Source organism: Nothoprocta perdicaria, unplaced genomic scaffold (assembly GCF_003342845.1).
Source record: "Nothoprocta perdicaria isolate Ctin4 unplaced genomic scaffold, notPer1 scaffold_30, whole genome shotgun sequence".
In the NCBI taxonomy this organism is placed as follows: domain Eukaryota; kingdom Metazoa; phylum Chordata; class Aves; order Tinamiformes; family Tinamidae; genus Nothoprocta; species Nothoprocta perdicaria.
This window is the reverse complement of record NW_020455533.1, coordinates 3,076,450-3,099,378: the sequence shown is the minus strand read 5'-3', so window position 1 is coordinate 3,099,378 and position 22,929 is coordinate 3,076,450. Positions and strand designations below refer to the sequence as shown.

At 39.4% G+C, this 22,929-nt stretch overlaps 1 protein-coding gene across 3 annotated transcripts in view; it reads right to left on the bottom strand.

The window, feature by feature from the left end:
* The window catches only part of CDH13 (cadherin 13), a 377,876-nt gene that overhangs the window by 58,785 nt on the left and 296,162 nt on the right, over positions 1 to 22,929 (bottom strand). For all 3 annotated transcript variants that reach the window (XM_026042342.1, XM_026042343.1, XM_026042344.1), the window contains exon 8: positions 14,379 to 14,519. In XM_026042342.1, the coding sequence (XP_025898127.1) occupies positions 14,379 to 14,519 (141 nt within the window). The remainder of the gene's footprint in view (positions 1 to 14,378; positions 14,520 to 22,929) is intronic.

Below are 22,929 nucleotides of genomic sequence, written 5' to 3'. Positions count from 1 at the left end.
TTTTTTTTCTTTTTTTTCTTTTCCCCTAAATTGTTGCTAAGAAATTCCACAGCCTCCACCCGCATCATTGATGCCAACCTAAGGATGAAGGGTGGGCACATGCCACCTCCTTGTGTCACAGAGAGCAGAGGGGTCCTCAGAGTCCCCAGCCCACTGCCTGCCCAGCCAGCAAGGGAGTTTTCCAATCGGATCCGGGGCGCTGCTGTGCCTCCGTTTTGCTGAACAGCCGTGAAGAGGTGGGATTTAAATTGTACCAAGGATATTAGTCTAAAGTGAATGAAGTGGAGAGTATACTTCTCGTTTATATCCCCAGAGTGAGAAATGTGAGAGTGTAATTTTTTTTTTTTCTAAGGCAAAGAAAATGCGAAACCAACATGGATTTCAGGCACATGAGAAATAGCTTATGAATTTAGATGATAGTTCAGCAGAAAAAAAATTGTACATCTGTTCATTCATTTTAATAAAGCAGGGAAATGACACACTGCTGGAGCCCTTTGAGAACACTGGTATTTTTAAATTATGATCCTATAATAGCAGCATTAACATTTGTAATGCTGCCCATACTTTATGAATCTAAGAAAAATAAATTCATGGAATAAGTGAGCTTCAACCTATAGCCTGGACTCTGGGCATTTAAAAGCGAGCATGGTGCTCACTGAATAATCACAGATTACTCCAGAAAGAACATTTCAGTAGCTTTACTACGTTACACAAAGAACTCAGTGTGAGTGTTGACAAACCATGCTTATTATTTCTGAATAAATAATTTGGATGTGCAACATGGAGCTGAATGCACTTGTTTCTGCTGATGAGTACCTTGCCTGTTTGCATTTATAGACAGCTACCCCCTCGAAGGCAAAAACTATTAGGTGCTCTTCTTGACAGTACATACGCATGGAAACACATACGACTCTGGCTTCATTCAGGCAAGAACGCTGCCTTTCTCCTGCATCTTCCATAATGTGAAGATGAGATATCAAAAAACATTCAAGTTGAGTACAATTAATTCATTGTTTCTATGCTACAGTTGTTTACAGAGATGACATGCAAATTTAGTGTAGAAACAGGCGAGATTGCAGCAGACGTCATCTTTTTAAAATGAATATTTTGACTTTCAGAATGCTTCGCCATGGGAAATAAGATGTTCAGACTACAATAAGGACTTCTGTTTTCTCTTTAAGAGCATAATTGGTGATATCTTTAACGTTTCATTTTAACCAAGTGCCTTAAAGCATACAACTGCTTCTAGGGCAAAGAGCATCGAAAATCATCTGGTTACTCAGGAATTGCCTCGGAGATCAAAGCAGACAGTCCTTGTGCAGGAAAAGGGAACATGAGCAGCACCGACCTCTCTGAAAAGAGGAGAAACTCGAGCCAAAATCCCACGCCCACGCGGGAGCTCGCTCTGTGCAACCCAGCCCACCCTGCTTCCCACTAGCAAGGCGAACAAACCATGCTTAAATACTTAATCTTGCTCAAGCAAAGGCTTCACAGAGGCTACGCTGGAGCCCGGGACGGAGAGGGGCCTCGGTGCCAACATCTCCATCTACAGCTCCCCACGTGCTGTGCTGCTCCCGCAGGTCCCGCACGCCGGCCACACACAACCTCACCAGGCACGCGAGGTAAACAAGACTTATCGTAATTTGGTTCTCCAGTGAATCCCGAGGAATTGAAGGGAAAAAAGTACCGCTGGGACACAGAGGACCCCTAGGCGAACACTTCCCATTGACAGAAACTGTACGGAGTTATTGATTGGAACTGCATTTTAATCATATAGCTGGAGGAAAGAAAACAGTTCCTGGAGACTCCCAGCCAGCCCCAGCATGGGGCATGATGAAACTGCTGCTGCCATTAATATCAGGCTGGGGCTACGTTCGAGTAAAAGGACATTAGGAAGCTCAACATCTGCAGGCAAAGTTGGATTTATTTACTCATGGCTTCAATTATTATTTGAGATGGAAAACTTGAAAAGGTCATAGCTGCTACCTTAGAAAACAGGCCCGTCATTTGTCTTCAAAGAGGCACTTTTTTTTTTTCTTAGCTTAGTTTAATGCGGGATCAATTAGCTAAGTATAGAGCGCTCTGTTTCAAATGCTAGTTGGGTTATTTTCCAGTAAGCAAGTAAAAGCAAATCAAACTTCATTTCTGATTGAATCCATATTTGAAAATGCAATTTTAGGATGATAAAACATCTGGTCGTCAGTTTAGGTAGGCAAACATCTGTGGGCCTGTGTTTCTCTGTATACACATATGCTCATGCATAATATCCAGACTTACATTATAGTCCAATACTGTGTCCACACAACACAGAGCACACTGGATGGGAGCCATAGCTTGCATACAGGCAGCTAAAATTGTCTTTGCTATAGAAAAATCTTTTTCTCTGTTATTATTTCCAAAAAAAAAAAAAAAGTAGGTTTAGATTTCAGCTTATTTAGCAGGATTGATTTTTCTTGTGTATGTTTTGAAAGTTTCTCCAGCCACTCCCCAGGTCTTCCAAACTCTGTTTTGAACCAAAGAATTGCTTTCAACCCTTTAAACTTGTTGAGGACAAGAGCATTCTCCTAACCATCACTCTTTTAAATGAAGAAAAATCACTGATCTAAGAACATCTGACAGTGCAACGTAACATATAGGCAGTGTTGGCCTCTGTGACTGAAGGCAGTCAAAACAAATGAGCTGCAGAGGAGCAAATAAAGCATAAAAGGAGAAATGAGAGGATGCGTGGAAGCAGACAGTGATGGGACCTAGTTTATGGAAGGAAGGCAGTGAGGTTACATAGATTTTTTTAACTGTTCTATGCAAACGCTCAGTTTAGGTCATGAAAACAGAGGTGGTTCCCAAAGGGAAGCAGGAATTTGGGGGCATGAATAACAGTTTGATGGGGGGGGACACCATCAGGGAACAGAAAAAGAAAGATCTTCCCAAGAAAACACTAAAGGAGGAAAAACATGGGGCAGAAAGAGGATCATGAAATGACCAAGGACAGAAACACCTTTTTAAAAAGTATTAAGAATAGTTTTCATATTAAAAAAGCAACAAAAAAAAAAAAAACCCAACAAGAACATAAAAAGGGAAAGGATTTTGCACTTGGCCTAAAATGATCATTGGATATATCACTGAAAATAGTCCTGTTGCAGCTGAATCTGGAGTAGGAACTGGAAACAGGCGCCGAGGTGCACTGAAGGGATGCTGGAGAGGTTTAGGCTCTGAAAATCAATGAAAGACTCAAAGGCTTCAGAGATGAAAGAAAAATTAAGGGCAATTACTACAATTTAGAGATGGCTCCTTATTTGCTGCTATCTAAATAGCAGATTTAGAAAGGAGAAAGACTATAGGAAAAGAAATCTTTTTCAAAAAGAGAAAGATGAAGGAGGCTAAGGGGATTTGGGAGGATGATGCATAAAGAAGACAATGAACTTTGGCACTGGGCAAATTAGATACCAAGCAGACACCACCCGCAAGTAACCGTTAGAAATCTCCCACTATACGCAAAGAAACCGAAGAAGAAAAATCTCTAAAAACGCTGCAGAAACAGGAGGATGGGAGTTCAAACAAAATTGGTAAGGACTGGCTGCAGAGCGAAGCGTAGGGGTCAAGGGAACCCACTAAGATGTGGAGATTTTTCATAATGGGGTCAAAAAGTAAAACGGGAAAGTGAGGATCAAGTTAAGACTCAGTGAGTCTGTTGCTTTGGGATTATACATTTTGTTGTGACATATGGACCAGGAACACAGGGGAAAACATTCGTAAAAACAAATAAATATTAAGTGACTGTTAGACAGCCGGCTAGAGAAAGGGCTACCCTTTAAGCAAATAAGCATCTGGGATTCTATGTCAAACAAGTCTTGGAAATAAGCCAAAAGTAGGAAGCACAAGGATCTGAATAAATTACACTCCTGAGCCATTTTCTTCAACTGAGGCCATAACTGCAAAGAGTTCCTTACGAATCCCAAACCTGTTTTTTTTTCCTTTCTTGTATATATCAACACCATTTTCATTCCAGTAAGTTCAAGAGATGATCAGCCCTATCAAATTTTATTGCTTTCCAAATGAGTCTCTTTCATAGGCACTTACCAACAATTTTACTTGAATAAACGTGCAGTTTCTCTTAGCGTGTTGATTTTTATCGGTTCACTATTTTAATGTTTCAGAGCAGAAGGAAAAAAGAAATTTTGTCTAAATAATCCTGACATTTTGATTCGTACGCACAGATGGTTAGCAAATTTTGCAGTAGCCAAATCAGTTTTAGTGTTGCTGATAAAAATCTTAAAATCTCACTTGTCAGTGAAGAGTTTGATAAACTGATCACAAAATTCTCTCTGGTGGAATGACCTAAGCAGTCATATAACTGTTATTCTTGTATGAATGCACTCCAGCTTTATAAATCCCTTCTGCTCATATAAACTACAACTACTATACCAGGCAGCACATATTGTGTAATTGCTATTAAATAGAGTTTTGTCTGGTGCAAATTGAATATGTTCAGATCTATACTGTGTTATCTTGTTTAATCCTACTTATAAAATAGAACTCCTACAGATACTCGAGGCATTTTAACAGTGTGGGTTTCTTAACTCATGGGATTAGGAGTGATATTTTGCCACACATCTAACAATTCCTCAATGTATTATTCCTCAAATCAGCTGTGCTTCGTCAGCCAAGGAGATCTGGAGTTCTTAGCATTTCTGTTAAGATTCCACATTGCGTATCAGAGGAACTGCAACCCTTTATTTGCATAAAATAAATGTCCCTTCAAGACACAGAGCACTTTTGTTGCCTCCAAGATCACACCTGGCAATGTATTCCTCAATAAGCACCCACCAATTCACTTCTACTTACTACCTAAGCTGATAAAAGTGAAATAATGAGGATTTAGGAGCCAACTTGCAACGGATACCCTGTACGGAAACTACTGTGTCTGCACAGAGAGCTCAGCATTTCAGTCAATAGGATTTTACAGTGATAGAAGGTACATTCCTTAAAAATCTGACCTGGAAATGTTAGCATGAAGTTGATTTTGAACTTTGAGTGTCATCTGCTCCCATTCAGTGTTGCAGGTGGGACTCCTGGGGCAGTTTGGGGAAGATGCACTACAAAAGCACCCTTGCCCAACACCAAAGTACAGTGAAATTCCTATGGAGTGCTCCATCAGCATACTCAGAGGGGGAAAAAAAAAAAAAGCACTGAATTTTTCAGGGAAATGAGTCCTATTTTAAAATTTACATTAAAATCAAAATCTCAGGAGAACAGTCCTAATTTGATTTGGAGGCAACCACGGAATTCCAAACGAAGGGGAAAACAGTTTAATTCAAAAATCTCACAGCCATTCCTGGCAATGCCTGCTAATAATTATGCTTATAGAGTTTCCCTGAATAAGTGGTCCAAGACTAGGCCTGCAGACATCACACTACCTTTGTTCAGCTTGTGCTTTTCTGAAGAGCCTCTCTTCCAGCCTTCCTTCCTCTTTAATTTCTACTACCTAGTTACCTCCCCAAATACATTTGGGCTTGATGTAGTCACAACTCTTACTGCTACTGTTTGCTTTGTAATTCAGAACTTAATATCTATGGTAAAGTTCACACTTCACAGGCCACACTGAGGAAGCGTATTAACCTTCACTTCTTATAGAAGAGAGCAATAAATTGTGGGTTTAATGGCTTTTTTTTTTTTTGTTGCTCACAGTGTTTGGATATTTGCTGTTCGCAGAAGCAGATGGAAGAAGTCTTTGGAGGATAGTGAGCACTGGAATGGTTTTGTGGCGAGAATTTACCAGCTGTAGTGAGAATTGCTGTTATTACCAGTGAGGTGCTGCTGACCTTCGGAGTGCAAGCGAGGGGCTACCAAAGGCAAGGACTCACACGGAGGCTCCCATCAGGACAGCTCGGATCAGCTGATCCCAGCTAATCAAGGAACCGAAACCCATGGCAGGGAAGGGACAGAGAAAAAGAGAGAGAAAAAAAGAAAAGGATTGGCAAAAATACAAGTTATTATGGGAGCTGACTTGAAGAGAAAAGAAAGCTGGGGAAAAAATATAACTCTGGAGCAGTGGGTAAAGAGCCTTTGTGTTCCTCCCCAATTTCACACTGTTTGAATGATCATTTCTATTCATAGAACCTTTCCTGTACTTATATGAGCGTTTCTCAGCTGCTTTCAGACTCTAAAGCAGGCACTCTGTTGTTTTATGTACCACTGAAATGTGTTTATCTGGAGATTAAATAGACAACTTCATGTATTTCATGACCTTGGTGGAGAGAAACAAAGCAATGAACTCACCCCTCACAAGTGAAGATAAATGTAAAAGTCTGCTGCCGACTGCTATGCAGTGTATCCAGCTCTAATTATGTGATAAGTGGCTGGACTCAGTGTTAAACATATTTTGCAGAAGTTCTTGAACAAAGTGCTTACACTGGTTATGCAGATAGCTCGCTGAAAGCCCCATGAATACAGATTATTATGCACACAGTATGAATCTGGATGAGCACAGGAAACACTGGTCTTCCAAACATTGTTTTTGCTAAACGGTCCCCTCTTTTACTCACCACACAGAATAAACACATTTGTTCTTCTTCCTCTCCCTAAAATCATTCCTCTTATTTGCACTGCTACAGCTGGCATTGGTACTTCAATCCTGAGTGGTGCTGGGCATTTCTCATTGCACTGGAAACCTCAAAGCCAGTTAACTCTGATAAGAACAGACACACAATGTTGAACACGGTGAAAAAATAATAAATACCTAATTTCATTATCCAGATAGCCAGATTGTTTAAATAAGTAATCCAGATGTCCTTAGACTGGTACCGTCACAATACAGCTCAGAAACAATAACAAAGGCTGCTCCTGATCACAGGCGTTTTTCCAAGGTATTTGAAAGCAATAAGATTTAGAAGGCAGACAGGCATGTGGGATCTTATTGCATTGAAAGTCAAAATAACCTACGCACCTAAAACCTTTCTTTAAAAAAAAAAAAATCCAGTGGAAATTAGACGTTTATGTCCTCTTTTAAAGTCCACTAACCTCTTTTTTTTTAATCTTAAATTGTTTTTTAAAATAATGTCTAAATACCCATGTTATTTAGAAACTTAAATTCCTAAAAGGCTTAGGTGATTTTGAAAATATGCTCTGTATATCACAACAGTTAAGAAAAACATCAATGCCTAGAGCTCTAAACCATGAGTCAGAGTGATGACTAATTACTATACATAAAGTGGTACCGTTTAAATGAGAACTTCAATGCAAATTTCAAATACTCTGTTATTTTTGCAATGAGTACAGAATGCTCACAGCCTTCATTTAGGAAAAAAAAGTTAATCACCATTTAGATGGTTTCCTTTCACAAGGATTTAATAAATAGCTTTCACTTTGACTAATAGATACTTTCTAAACTAAATTAATGGATACTTTGCAAATGGACTCTAGCTGAAACACGTATACATCTTCATCTTCGTCCTGGCTTAAACATGAAAGAACACAAATAAGTCAATTATGGGACAACGTCAGCTCTTCTGTATTCAATTCACCAAGCACAATGTCTGAATATTTATGGGGAAAAATGAATATCATAGGTATCAAAAAAGTGTTCTCATTAATTTTAAGAAATAAAGAATATAACCTGAACTACAAATGTGTCTTCTCCATGCATGACCCTGACTACGCAAGAATGAAAAGACAGGAAGGATATTAATTTGTCCTGCATATCTGTGAGGACAACAGAGGATGTCATCATCTTGAAATGAAATTCAGATTAGATTATGCAGAATTTTCTCAGCGTTAAGATTTGTGCAGAAATAGATTCCAGGGGCATTTGATCCTCCACATTTTAAGAACTGGTGAGATGGTCGTCTTTCAAGGATGACGTAGGAATAGCAATTCCACCTTGGTCCCCTTTTCCATTACCAGAGAAGTTTTTATTTGAACTCTGCCTTTCACATATGAAACACACTCCAGGCGACACCTTTCCTATGTTTTTTCAAAGAGGCTCTTGGGCACCTGAAGCTTTGGCTACATCAAGTGCCTTAGTGGACTGTTCCAAGAGGATGAAGGGGATGAAAAGCTGAATTAAACAGCTTAAATACTCATCTAATGTGGAGGGTTTCTAACCTAATGGGTAAGTTTCAGAGACCTTGTTGGTCTGTCGAGAGCTCTAGGAAAAACAAGGATGGCCAAGGAGTTAATCTATGATGATCCTCAGCCATCAGGAAGCTGCTTTTTATGCCAGTGTTTATGAACTGCTGTGAGAGAGTACACATAAAGCAGAAAAGCAGACTCAGGATGTCACCACTGCCTTGCTGAACCCTGCAACCAGTTCCTGCACCTGAGTCTGGTTCATATCCCAACTGCTTTCCCAGCTGGAAAGTAAGAGGGCTGGTGCCTTGGCCATGCTGGCTCCCAAGTCATCTGTTCACCAAAGAACAGTATATTTTGGCTTCACTTCGCACACTTTCATAGTCCTAGTTGATTTTCTCTTGCTCCTCTAGTGGTTTCTCCAAATGAACTAGGTTTAGTGGAGGGATTAGGAACGCGTCTCTCTTCATGCACCATTAATGCAAAGGTGGAGTCCTGGATCCAGCTCATAAATGTGACCCTCAGAGAAGAGGAGAGGCAGAGGGTAACTCACACCCTGGGATATAAAAAAGGAGGAATCAAGGTTGACTTCCATATCACTGATAAGGTGATAAGATTTTTGTTGCTTTTAGATGTGCAAGCAGAATGAGCAGATCTGATCCCCCATCCCTAAAATATGCCTAGCACAGAAAATAACAATATCATGTCTTAGAGAATAATTTTTGGAACAGAATTATGAAAGAGAGACCCATGAAGAACCTAAATAGTGCTTTTAGTTTAGTAGCTGGTCCTCAGTATGATCTGGCCAGTACCAGCAATCAAAACAGGGACTCTCTAAGCTACGGGTGTGTTTCTCAGCAGCCTGAGTGGCAAAATAAATCTCTCCAGATGGTGCTCCAAAAGTCTCATATCCTCTTTGAACCACGAGCAGACGGTGATACATATTGTACTCCAGGGGCTGTTTTACCCCAATGGATAGCCTAACTGAATCCAGAGACAGTGTTGGAAGTCATCATAAATCACAGTGACAAGCAACCTATTCACTTACAGGTCTCTATAGGAATTGATGAATCATTTATTAAAGCTCACATTAGTCATTTATTACTCTTTTATAAACCATTTATCAGTAGGTATTCACAATGTGGGCAAATCATATTTTTCACTTAAGACTCACTGTGCTAAAATGTCTCAAATTTCACTGTGGTGATGTTTTGTCAAATTATATGAATTTTATTCTGCTCACAGGAGGCAAGCTTCTTTATTTAACTGGAAAAGTCATTTCAAAGATCATATATTCATAAAATTTAAAATATGAGAAATATTTTCCCAAGTCTTAATCTCCTGATGTGACAGAACGCCTTTCTATTTTGTATTACTTTATGCCAGAAATTGATGAAGTCGAAGGTGAGGATGGGAAGTGGCAGAATGAGAGATTGTCTCAAGAATGAGACTGTTCCCTGGCCAAATGAATTCTCTCTTTCTTCTGCGAAATTGGGAGCACAGTGACAGAATCCACTACTTCCCAATTTGTGACTGGGGACACGTTGCTGTCCCAAAGCTGGGATGAAGGGCAGATGTGAGAACTAGGTAGGAAGTAGAAGAATCCTATTAAGTTACATAATTTTCATTCTTCTCTCCTCCTGCTGATGGAATTTGCTAAGAAAAGACAACTCATCCTATACCAAAGCAAAAAAAAATGTATACACGCATATATATTTACTATTAAAGAAGAGCAATGGAAGCCTCCTCCTTTAGGAACAGATACTTCAAAGAAGTCAGGACAAAAGTGAAGAGAGGGAGGCAAACGGACTCTGTGGAATGCCTCTTTTTGAGCACATATTTTCCACTGAGGAAGGACAAAAGCCCAGAAGGAGAAATTCTCTGCACTGTTCCTTGTGGAGGAGGAAGCAGAAGCAGCAGGGAGTGAAACTCTCATGGCTTCTAGTTGAAACTTTTTGGGTTTTCCTGCCCCGGTTCTTAGGGAAGGCAAGCCAGAACCACGAGAAATGTTTACCTGCTCATGACTCCCCATAGATGCTATATTGCAAATCCCAACCCTCTCCCACCAGCATTGTCCCTAGTCCCAAATCGCTGCTTTGCAAACACAAACCACCACAGTGGTCTGTTGCTCACTGCTACAAAATGACAAGAAAATCATCCTATTTTTCCTTAATGTGCTGGGTTCAGAATCCGTGCTTAGCACCACCACATACTCAGTCTAAGCTAACTCAATCCTAAACAGTTTGTCTGTTCCTACAGTGCCAAAGTCAGATATCAGATTTTCCAGGATTGATCAATTCCTTGTTATTTGCTTTATTATTTACTTTCACACAAGGACTCCTTTATTACTGAACAAAAACTGAGCCCTAAGGCTTTCACATGCTGGAGAGGATGTGTTCTTTGTGATTACAAAATAAATGTTTTATATAGATATGAATGCTATGTATATTCATAACATTCATTTTAAAACCTTTCCATATTACAGAAATTGGACTGCAAATTTTAAAAACTTCCTGTAAAAGGCCACTAAATTCACAAGTATCTCTATTTTCATTCTCTGTAATTTAAACCTGGCAGAGTAACCCGGCCACTATGATATTTAAAAAAGTAGACCTCGTTACCTCACCTGAGGAATTTTGGAGAAGCTTTTGGAACATTGCTCTTTTCAAGTATTAAAGATGAAGTTATTAAAGCCCCAGTGGGAGCAGGGCGCTGTTTGCAAGTCTGAATGGATTTTTGCACTGCTCGGACGCTATTACAAGCAGCAGGGGTAAGTACATAAGTGAAAGAGAACAAGGCAGATATTCTGAGAGATGTATATACTGATGGGGCAGCAACAAGATAATTAACTGGTCTGAGTCCACAAAGCGATGTCTAATACATTAGCCCATCAAAGATCCTGGCACACGCTTCCAACCTCAAGGGCTTAAGCAATTCCTCTGCAGCTAATGGAAGTGCTTTGCTGGATCACAGCCCAGCTGCTCAGCATCTTCTGTGATTACATCCCGACACACCAGCTATGAATTCTTTCCCTGGGCATGAAGACCACAACTGCAGCAGAACTGCATGGTTGGGGGATGCAGAAAGACCAGAGGGAATAGGGATTCACTAGGTGACCATCCTGTCTTCCAGCAAAATCCACATAAAGCCACTAGAGGCTACTGCAAAACTGTGTACAGGAGCAAAGGAGCACTCAGACCTTCCTGAAAACACCAAATAAAGCCCATTAACGTGTATTTTAGGTGTGCAAGGAACTGGCTTCATAAAAACACAAGCAAATAGGAGTAAACAAGCAAGCACCACTGCTTAGGGGTAGATTCATGAACAATTTGTTTCAAAAATACATGGTAAAATCATCTTCCGAATGGGGAAAAAAGAAAGAGAGAGAGATCGGTCCACTGTCCAAAACTAAAACCCATCCTCAGTGAAGTGTGAGGGTGAAACAATATTTAGAACCAAACCCAGTTCATATTCACATCACTGTCTTTCATCATGCCAGATCAGGAATGGTGCTAGCTACCACGTTCACAGGCGAAGAGAACATACTAAAAATTTGGCTTAACTGAGCTGCATCAGCAGCAAATGACAAAGGCAGAGTTATTTTAGACAGAAATTATACTGCCAGAAGAAAACACAGGCTGGTAAATAGGCATTTGTTTTATAAAAGAGAAAATTGCACTACTGGAAAATATCTTAAAGGAGAATGAAGAGAGGAGGGAAATTCATCAATACTAAAGAATCCGATACAAAAGAAAGCAGCTAATCTCAAAGTAAATAGAAGAATCAGCCTGAAATTTACTGTATGTGAGATTTCTACTTCAAAATTTATCTGGTAGAATAAGTCTTTTCTTTTAGGTTCTCTTCACATCAATAGTATTGCACTAGGATTTAAATATATATACATACACACACTGGTATTTAAATAAAATAGCTAGGTACTTTAAGGAGTAAGTCAAAGAAAGCGGCATTAGCTTCATTAATAGATGTTCTTCATTTCCCCAACTTCATATTTTACACAGAGCACATATAAGCTCTGTAAAGGGAGCTGATAGCATAGCCCTGAAGTCTGACTTTTCCTGCTTATATCCACAGAATAATCGTGCCATTTATTAAGGTAAGAGGAAGATTTCTGATGTCGTTACCATCTCTGAACTACAGTGAAATGCTCAAAACAGTGTCACGATGTATTAAAAAAAAGAGGTAAGTATAAACAGGAAAATTTATATGTCATATAGAGTGTAGGAAATAACTATAAAACCAGGCTTTTCAAAGACAGCTACATAATACTGTTGGTTCGCACTCGTTACTGTAATTCTGTACTGAAATCACTATGTTTTGGGGAGTACAGAGTACTTTTCACTAGCAGTGACTGAAAAGAATTCTTAAGAAGTTCTTAAGAATTCTCCAGAAGTAGACCCTGCCTAACAGTGAATTTAGGATTTAAGCAGACACCCATTTTTTTTTTTAACAAGCAAGTCCAAATTACTACAGAAAATCGTTAAGGCAAACAGGATGCACGATTAAAATAGATTTCTGCAAAAGGCAAAAGCCTGGAAATTCATGTATGCAGTACTTTGAGTGACATGAACTGCCATTAATGATGATGCATACAATTACTTCCTGCTTCTAAATAAATTGACTTGTCCTTAAGTACTGTTAATTATGATCCATAGCTCTAAAATAATAGATTTTATATGTACTTCAAGTATTGGTTCTCAGTATATAGCTCTCAGGGCATTAAGGGCCTGACCTAAAGGACAATCCTAAGGAAATTAAAAACTCCATCAAAGCCACTTACTTAGTGCCTATTTACTTGAAAGGGTTGGATAAGGCTCTTCATGTTGCTTTTCAGGTGCCTGAAATGCTTTTGCCAAAGAATTTTGCTAAAAGTAATTACTGTTATTGCTTCTGATTAACAAAAACTCTTATTCCTGTTGGCAAAATTGCCATTGTTTCTTATTCAAGTTGCTTTTTTCTTTTAATTCCTCGTGCATTCTTTTTTTTTTTTAATCTGGTTATCCAATTTGCATTTATAAAAGGTGTAATTATTCATGTAAAATTGCAGTAATTTATTTCAAAATAATCTGTTGTCAAATGGCTAAAATTAGGCCAGGCAAATACATTAAAAAAAATAAGAAAAAGCACACCCAAGGGAGAAAAACAAGGCTTTTTTAACAATAGGCTTTCACTTCCTTCTTCTAAAATTATCTTAAAATCACAATCCCCCGTGCTTACTTCTCATCTTTTGGGAATATTCCTTAAAACTGAACAACTTCAGGAAACTTTTATGGCAAAGTCCAAATGCAGCTGTTATTAGCTAAAACTCTTGTTAGGCTTTAAGTCTCTCCAGGTGCCAGCGGAAAAAAAAAAAGAAAAAAGAAAAAGAAACCCAAAAAACAGATTAGTACCAAATGGAGGGGAGGGAAAGGAGCAGTGTGGGAAGAACTGGAAAGCTGGAAGCTGCTTTGCTTCAAAACAGAAACTTTGCTGCAGCAGTACTACATTCTCCTGAGTGCAGTGAACATCTTGTGTCTGGGTATTTTTTTATTTTTTTATTTTTTTTCCAAGGCCTTTCAGTATGGCTCAGTGCAATTCAATTTGCAGGACAAAAACTCGGCTTGCAAACTTCACCCATAGTGAAATTTAAAGCTTTTGGGGCTACAGTTTTCATTACAGAACTGTCAACACGGCCTGTCTTACAGGTGAAGTACTGAAGACATGACAAAATATGTTGCTCTCATCCAAGTTGCCTATCATCAAAAGCCCTTAGCTAGAATATAGACAACAGGAAAACTCTCCATTTCCCCCCGCAGGAGCCAAGGAAGAAAGTTCCCACCAGCAAGCATAATTTACAGATTTTCATCCTGCCAGCCAACCTCGCAAGAATAGCCCCTTGGCATGAATTTCTACCTTGCAGTCACACTCTGTTGTGGAAATGGTACAGTTGAATTTAATAACGTAAAAGAAGAAAGGTGCAGCTCAGAAAAAGTCCATCTCATTGTGCTAAAAAGATACACGGGATGGAGACAAAAAATCAAGGTAAAGAACATTATGGGGATCTTGGGGTTGGTCTGAAGAACAAGAACTAGAACAGCAGGATATTTGACAAATTACTGTCTCAGAGCTGGAGATGTACTAGTGTCTGGTACCATTCTACACTACATTTTTGATCACAGATTTTCAAATTAATTCATCTTTTGCTAGAAAAAGCAATTCTGTATCAGTGCTGTCTATTAAGTGACTTTTTCTGTTCAGAAAAAAGCCAAGTACAAATCCATGCAATGTTTTATAGAACACAGATGGCAAATTCTTACCTCCCTCTTGGTAAATTCAGGTGGATGATCATTTTTGTCATCAATAAGAATAGTGGCAGTCGCTGTGCCAGTTAATCCCACATCAAGACCACCCATGTCCTTAGCTTCTACAACCAGCTCATATTTGGGGGTTTCCATAGTCTGAAAAAAAAAAAGAAATTAAAAAAAGTTAAATGGGTTACTTTTTCCATTTTTTTCTTTACACTAAGATAATAATAATAAAAATAACAAATCTAAAATTTATTTGGGTGTGATAAAATATAAGATACATGGAATCACATTTAGTGCCTCACCAAAGAAGCAGCACAGCTTTCCTCTGAGCTTCAGGGGCTGTGATGCAAACCTGAGCTGGCATACAGCATGAAGAAAGCAATAACAGGTGAAAACTGGTAAACAGCCTATAATCAATGCTGTTATTTAAACAGATTAGGAAAGAGGAAAGAAAGTAAAATATACCCACTCTTTAAGGATAAGCTTTCACTTCAGTGCACCAATATTTAGCAGCATGCCTCATCAGTGTTATGATGGGTACATAATTAAATACTAATGTCACAATCTACATATAATTTCACTTTATTTTGTTAAATCTCATGCATTCTGCCCATTAGCATTTAGAATGGTAATCTAAATTTGCTTCACTGTAAGAAACAAGAAAGCAGCTTCTAAAAATGGGCAGCAGCTGACACAGTCATTCCGCTCTATGCATTAATGTAGCATTAATGCTTTACATCTGTACGTCCAATTTCAGTGTCACGAGTGTTATTATTTCTCTGGCTTCCTATATACTGTAGGGCCAGATAGCACCAGCTGCACAGGTGTGTAGCCTAAGCCATTCTCAGTTTTGTTGCCCACAAGGAGAACCAGAGAAAACAAATTGGGTCCACAGTCAGAATTTGAGCATCAGTAATGCACTTCTCTCACGCCACACGTGGACGCACATCTGGTGGCCTTCTGGACAAGGGGACATTAACACAGCCCATGAAGGGGAGTTATTAGCAGGATCAGAACCAGCCTCCATGCAACATGTGGAGAAGTCGGACGTGGACTTCACGGAGACAAGACCAGGCACCTAATAAAAATGAATCTTTTGCCTATTTGTATGACTGCCTCATATAGAACCATCTGCCTGAGGACCATATGTGCTGCGGTGTTGATGGGGACACAGATGGGAAAGTGTGGCGGTCACCTTTAAAGCTATAAGGTAAGAATATATTGCATGTGCTCTGGAATGAGATATCAAACTTCCTTAGAAACTCTGCCTGGATCTGAGGGGCAAAGCTACTGCTTGAAAGGTGGCTAAGGCCCTGTGGGGAGAAAGGACTGGCCAAGTGCCACTTCCAAGGAGCTTTTTTAACCTCAAACCAGCTCTGTCAATCACTTGATCTCACAAGAACCAAGTCCGCAAGCTCCAAGATCACCCTGCCCATGTCCTTCATCTAACATTTTCCCCCAGAATTAACATGCAGGGAGAGAAGTGGTGTGAAACTCCACATGACAACTCAGTGGTCTCCATCTGCCACCCATAAACCACCTTGTAAAGCAGAACCAAAGAGGCTGGGACAGGGTTTACACCACAGCAATAAACCTCAATAAACCTCATGCTAGTTAAAATTTTTGACTTCTTTTTCATCTCCAGCTTAGCAAAGTAACCTCACGGTCTGCTTTGTAGCTAACTGATTTGAAAGTTTTCACCAACTGAGCATCTCCCTGAGGACATCACAGCACCATCCCTCAAGCATCTGTATGGAGGTCCCCTTTCTTTGCTGATCTACATCTTGAAGGAAAGCAACCAGACCAGTTACTGACCAAATCACTTTATACAAAGCAAAATGATTGCAGCTAAAATTCACAGCTCAAGCCAGAAGATATATTTAGTTTTAATAATACATGGGCTATTAGAAAATCAGATGACACTTAGGGATTCCTAAGAAATCCTTATTCTTTTATTATTTCATGAAACTATCCTGAGAAGGCAGCAAATCCATCGCAGAACCTGGAGTTATATCATAAATATAGGGAAGGAATTATTGCTGACAAATCTCTAACACAAAGTTGGATTTAGAAGCTGAACAAAATTTGTAGTTTTCATATTTTTCTTTTCTAAAGTGTTTTTTAATGTATTAAAACCTGTATAGAGCCTCTCTCCCTTCCCATAAATGTATTTCTCATTACTTTCATTAAGAAGTTGTATTGTTGTATAGAAAATTTGTAAAGCCATTTATCACTTCGTGTTTGTAAACCTCTTTGCTGAAAAAAGCCCCAATTTAACTCATAAATTGGCCACTTTTTTTTCTCTGAAAAGTGTCCCATTTTTTGTTGAAAGCAAGCCCATTTATACTAGAAATTGTATCTACTGCAGCAGAAATTTCTGTGACAGGAGCCGAGTGTTTAAGTTCATAACGGAATGTGAAAAAACATTGAATTTTGAGTAGTATTTCATAGCATTATGAATACTTCACACCTTCCTGCTAGGCAGCGCTTTCTGCATCTAGTCACTAAATATTTGCCTTGCTAGAGAAAGCAAATCCTAACACCTCCACACCCCAGCGAAGAGCCACGTTCCCATCAGCTGCTCTCTTTACACTAGGAGGTTGCACAAAAGGCAAATTTTAGTGTTTCTTATACTTCTAGTCCTTTAATTTAGCAGGACTAGAGCTTCTGCATTGGAAGGTCCACCCAGAACCACTTACCAACATTGACATCTGTATCAGCTCTCACAAGAGAGAGAAATAAACAGCTCAGTGTCAACACATACAGCTAGACTACACCCAGCAGCAACCTTTGGATGGAAGCAGCTCAGGGCAGATTTTTTGACATGTTTTTTTAATATTTTCATGTTTTTCCTAGTGACACAATAAAAAGCTCTCAGTGTAGCTCCTCTTGTTTATTTACCTGGTAAGAAAGAGCAACAATTCTGGGACCTGATGTTTTCACCAAGGCCTAGCTTCTTTCTGCCTATCTTTAGTTATTCAAATTAAGTGTCTACTTTTTGGACCACCATGGCCAAATATGGCCCATAGATTCAAGGGAGAGAAGCCATTTCCACATTTATCTCCATTAATGAATGAGATAACATGAATGGGATGAATGAGTTTGCTTAACGAACTTAATGATATGATGAAGATGAGAAGAAGCAGCACCAAAATGAGAAACAGAGATCAACCCCAGGGCTGTATTAAATTAGTATATCCAAGCAGCAAATGATTAGCTGTTTATTTAGACCCAATGGCCACCGTCACTCTATATTTGGGTGTGGGAGGAAGTATGGAAAAAGTGTAGTTTGCCATTGAGCATCCTCAAGAACAGACACATCACATTTTCCAATCTCCTGAAGTTAGGCACCTAAATCAGGCAGAGCTGATTGTGAATCAGCGCCTTCATTCACAGCTCTGCATTCTCTAGAATGAGGCTGTAGATGCTTGGCATGGCTAAAAATCAAGACATTTATTTAGGTGCCTGATATAGAAATGCTAAACTTCTGAAGTTCAAAGATTTTGATCAGACGTTTTATCTGAATATAAAAGAAAGCTGAATAAGGAGGGCAAATTTACAAGAAAGAAGAAAATGAGAAACCTTCTGTAAGCTAGACATTGGCACCCAAACTGCCTGGGACTAACGCGCAGCAATGCCAGGAAGTTGGCATAGGGGTTGCACCTACATGAAAAACCCTCCTTTCTGGCTGAAGACTGAAGTCCCGCTCCCTATTGGAGCAATTTGGATATAAGGTATCCCGGGAAGCCTATTACTGAAATGATGCTTTCTGTTTTTCCAATACAACTACCTTGCTATTTTCAGGAAATGAAAATAATATATTTTTTGGAAGGAACCACTCAGATACTTGAAAATCCATTTGTGGAGCGGAATCTAACTAAAAGGAATTTGGATCAAGGCTTAATCTTCTTTGCAACATGTGGAGATGGACTGGCTTTGGAATTTTAGGCTACTCTAGGCTTTCATTCCCTCTGCGATTCAAAGATGTTAAAACAAGAGTTCACCATATTTTCCTGCAGGCCATTGCAATACTGTTTTTACCTCCCCTGTTTAAATTGTAGGTAGGGACATGAAAAAAGAATTGTTTTAGCAATCATGCCATTTTTTCCCTTTGCTTTTGATTCACATCATCAGCCTACCGCCCGAACCAGCATATTTTGTAGTTTCTTTTAGTGACTCTTAGGATCCCTGAGTGCTCAGAGTACCCGCCTCCCATCAGGACCAAGCTGAACTCTGCAAATACAGACACTGCAGCCTCCAAATGGAGACCCTGGAGCCTCCAAAGCACCAGGACTTCAGATGTCTCCTCTTCAGCATCTCCTCCCTGGCATCAGACCTTAGCTAGGTCTACACCCAAGGCTCTCCGTTCATGGCAAGGGTTCTGCAAATCACATTTCCAGAGCAAAGTTGCTTAGTACCCCAGCACCTCAGCTCTGATTTGGTGCTGCTTCACCTGAAGAAGCTGAGAAATTGCTAAATTTGCGTAAGTACTCGCAGTTTCTGAGATCAAAACAAACACTGGCTGGGAAGCAAACACTGTACAGATGGTTCAAAACTCTTGCAAGGGCTCTAAGTACCCTTTCAGGCTATGTTAATGTTATGCCAATAGAGAGCTGTGTACCATTTTGTGGCTATTTAGTAGTAATTTCTGTAACAATGCACTGATGCATTTATTCATAATTCTATTTATAAACTATGTATTCACACACATTAATATATTAATAGTGTGCAACTGCATCATGTTTGCTCCTAATGCCTGTATAATATAACATTAACCAGAAAGAAAAGTTCTTAGGATTTAAATAATTTCAGTTCATGCTAAATAAATGCCTGCATTCATATAAGATGATAACTTCATGTAGCGTGCACTGAATACATCTTATTAAGATGTAATCAATCTTCTTGTTGAGTAACAATATCAACATTTAATCTTACACTGCTCTAGAGTATGTTGTCAGGATTTTGACAAATGTGGAATAAAAAAATGAAGCAATGTGACTATTAACAGCTCTAAAAGGCATAATGCTTTTATAATTATAATATCAGCATTTATTTTAAATGCCAATTGCTGCCGCATAAAAGGGCAACAGGCAGAACCTTTGTATTCAGAGCTTGAATTACAGCTTGATGAATACAAAAACCAAAACAATTTTGTAATATAAATCCTCTTTAGCTCACCAATTTTCATTTTTTTAATATCATAAAGGAAGGCCTCCAGTTTAATCACTGTAATAAGGCACTTTTGTTATGAAGAAAATCAATATCTATTTACTACTCACAAGAGAAATACAGTTCATAGGTATATGTGGAAGCAAAAGGAAGTTTTTTTCAGCAGTTGTTGCTAAAAAAAAAAATAAAACTGTTTCAAACTGTTTGACACAAACAGCTTCCAGGATCTAAGGCCAGAGTTCTTTGTTTCCCATCAAAAGGAAATCTGTAATTAACCATGGGCCCTATCTGGATATGACCGCTTTATTTTATATGGAAATACAGACACTGAATGTGCATGCTCTTTATGTACAATTACCAGTTTTGACCCAAAGCATGTATATACAAATTTGTCTCTGGCATTGTAATTGGATGGGTATTGGTTTTGAGAATTGGTTATTAATCAAGAATTTCTCTTTGGGTATGGATAAGCCATTTCCAGGACAGAGCAATGACAGCACCTCCACCAAGGCTGAGATTTCTAATTGAATTATTGTTGCTAGTGAGACTCTGCTACCAAAGTAAGCTCTGGGAAGACAGCATTATTCTGAACAAAATCTTTATTTCTTGTAAGGGTCTAACACCATTAAAGTAGCTATATCTACCAGTGTATTTCCCTAAGTCATCTGCTTGGAACAGACCAGCATTTTAATCTGCAACATCTGCTCACTTAATGTTCACGGTTTGGGAAAAGGTAAAAAACATCCAAGAAACTATAATAAATTTGAATAGCAAGAAAGGAAAAGAATCACAGTATCTCAAAGCACAGAATACTCTCTCCTAAATTATTATTTTTTTTTCTTTTTCTTTTTTTACACAAACTGCACTTCAGCTTTCCTCTGGGCCACTGCCTATAGAAAAAACCTCTGCTGTTCCTCCTAATTAAAAAGTCCTGCACAAACCTTTCATTGTGATGTGAAAGCATCAATTACCATGTAACATCCTGGGCTGATTTCTACCCGTGCAATCGCTCCCTTATTATTACACCCTCAGAGGTGTCAGGACTACGACTGCCACGCTCATCTCACCCAAGCCTGTTGACAGCAGCACCTAACAGCTCCAATGAGCGTCTGCTCCCTAGCACCAGCTCTGAATAAGAAACAAATATGCATCATAGTCTATAGGTAGGTATGCATCGTAGTCTATAGGTGCTCATGTAGGCAAAGACTCCCATTTCTGTGTCCCAAAAATGTCCCTGGCACACGGGGTTGCTGGAAACCAGGGTGCTGCATCTGTTTCTCACTGCTTATATCCCAAGCAATGCTCATATATGGATTATCAAGGTTAGATGCAAACCACTGGGCGCTATGCACATGGCTCAGCTGCACACACATAGGAACTATGGATGCAACGGGTGGGAAATAGTTTCCCTGGCACTTAGAACTTTTCATGCCTTAATATCTTCTTTTATTAAACACTGCAAAACGGTGATAAGCAAATGATTCCAAAGAGTTTTCTGTGAAAAAAAAAAAAAAATGAATATCTGGTTGGAAAAGCTGCCAGTCTGGCAGCAAGGGTGTAGGAGTCATCCTCCTCCCCAGGCCTCTGGTAATACCCTTGCAAGTGGCTGTAGTAACTGTTACCCTTTGTGCCATTTTACACTTACTGCCTTCTGCATTACATTTATTTCGACAGCATTTTTTTTTCCAAACCAGTATGCTTCTGTAATAAGTGTTCACTTTGACAAATCGGTATTTTCCCATAAAAACTGTTCTGTAGTACCCAATCAGCTCTATTTACAGTGTTAATTATATATTTCATTTTAACAGTCCCCATTTGCAATTCAAATACTCTGCAGCCCAAAAGATATTTGCTGAAAAACGTTCAAGTAATTCCCAGCCATTAACACACTCGAGTTGTGCAATCTGTTTGCAGACAATTTGCAAAGAGAAAGAAGGGCAAAGTTGCTCTAATAAATTATTAGTTGCCAATTACTGAATCATTCTTTGTCCCTGCCACAGCTACAAATGAGCCTGTTTAAATCCAAAAGGAGAGAGGTTTCTCCAACTTGGTAACTTACCACAGCTATCAGCAGTGACAGCTTTGCAAGGATCTCACCATTCAAGTACGTGTGCGCCAAAAGAATTCCCTAAGCCCAGGAAAGGTGGGAAGGTTGTATAATTAGGATCAGCAAATGGAGATGGGCAAAGGGCCATCAACTGCAAAACACACTTTGAGAACATGTCCCCAATCTCTTCAAAACAGGTGAGTGGAGGCAACAGTCCCTCCTTCTTGCATACAAAATCACATTAGAATTAAAGAAATGTTGTTCACCAGTAACGGTAACGGGGTGCTCGTGCCTATGTTTGTGCAACACAGACTCTGGGAACCAATGAGAGAAGTTCTGAGCATTTAACCCATGCAAAAAAAATCTAATAACATCAATGCACGGTATAAATATTTGATACAGCAGCAATAACATGCAGCTGGTCAGCATTCCGGTCTGCTTACTGGAAACAAACTGCTTGCCTACATCGCATGGACAGCAGCCAGTGTGGGTTATCAGCGATGTCATGGATAAATGTCCATTATATCCAGAGTATATAATACTCTGAAAGTATATAATACTTCCTCTTCCCCAAATTCGTACCAAGCCACATGCACCAGCTTGTAATTTCAGACACTGTTGGGCTGTATACTCCTGAACTCCACTTACCAGCACCCACCTTGGAAGGACTGCATTACAGGGAACTAAGTGACACCTAATGCTGATTATTTTATGATGTACCACCATGAAACAACCTGTCATCTCACCAAAGTTCATCTTGAACATAGTTCAATAAAGTTGAAATCACAGAGATCTGTGTGGACACCCCTACAATTTTTGTGCAAATTTGCCTGGCTGTGCCAAGCCAGCACAGATCTATAGAAGACCTTTCCTCACCTTTTCATTAGACATCAAATCCTAGTGTCATTAGAGAATTAAGAGAACTGGTAGGACAAAAGAGCCCCAGAACCTGTGGACACAAATGTGTGGCAACCGCAGGATGAGGACTAGCAACCAGAAAAACTATATGACAATCCCTGAGCTAAGGCTGCTGCTCCATCACTCCTCAGAGATGCTTCCTCCCAGCCCCGAGCAGCATCTCTAGATCTACAAAAACTTCCAACATTTATTCTAGTGTCACTTCTTCCCGGGAAGAGGAACAAGGCCGTCGGTTCATTAAGGTCTGTGACTGATCACTGGGAAATGGGTTTCTCGAGGATCTTTGCACAGCAGCTGAAAATGAAAGTTTTCCCGGAGTTTAATTTATAATAATCTAAACCAATATTCGCTGCCTAGGTAATAAAAGATAATAAGTTTTACGATACCTCCCTAATGCCAAGTCTTTACATAATTCGTTATCAAATG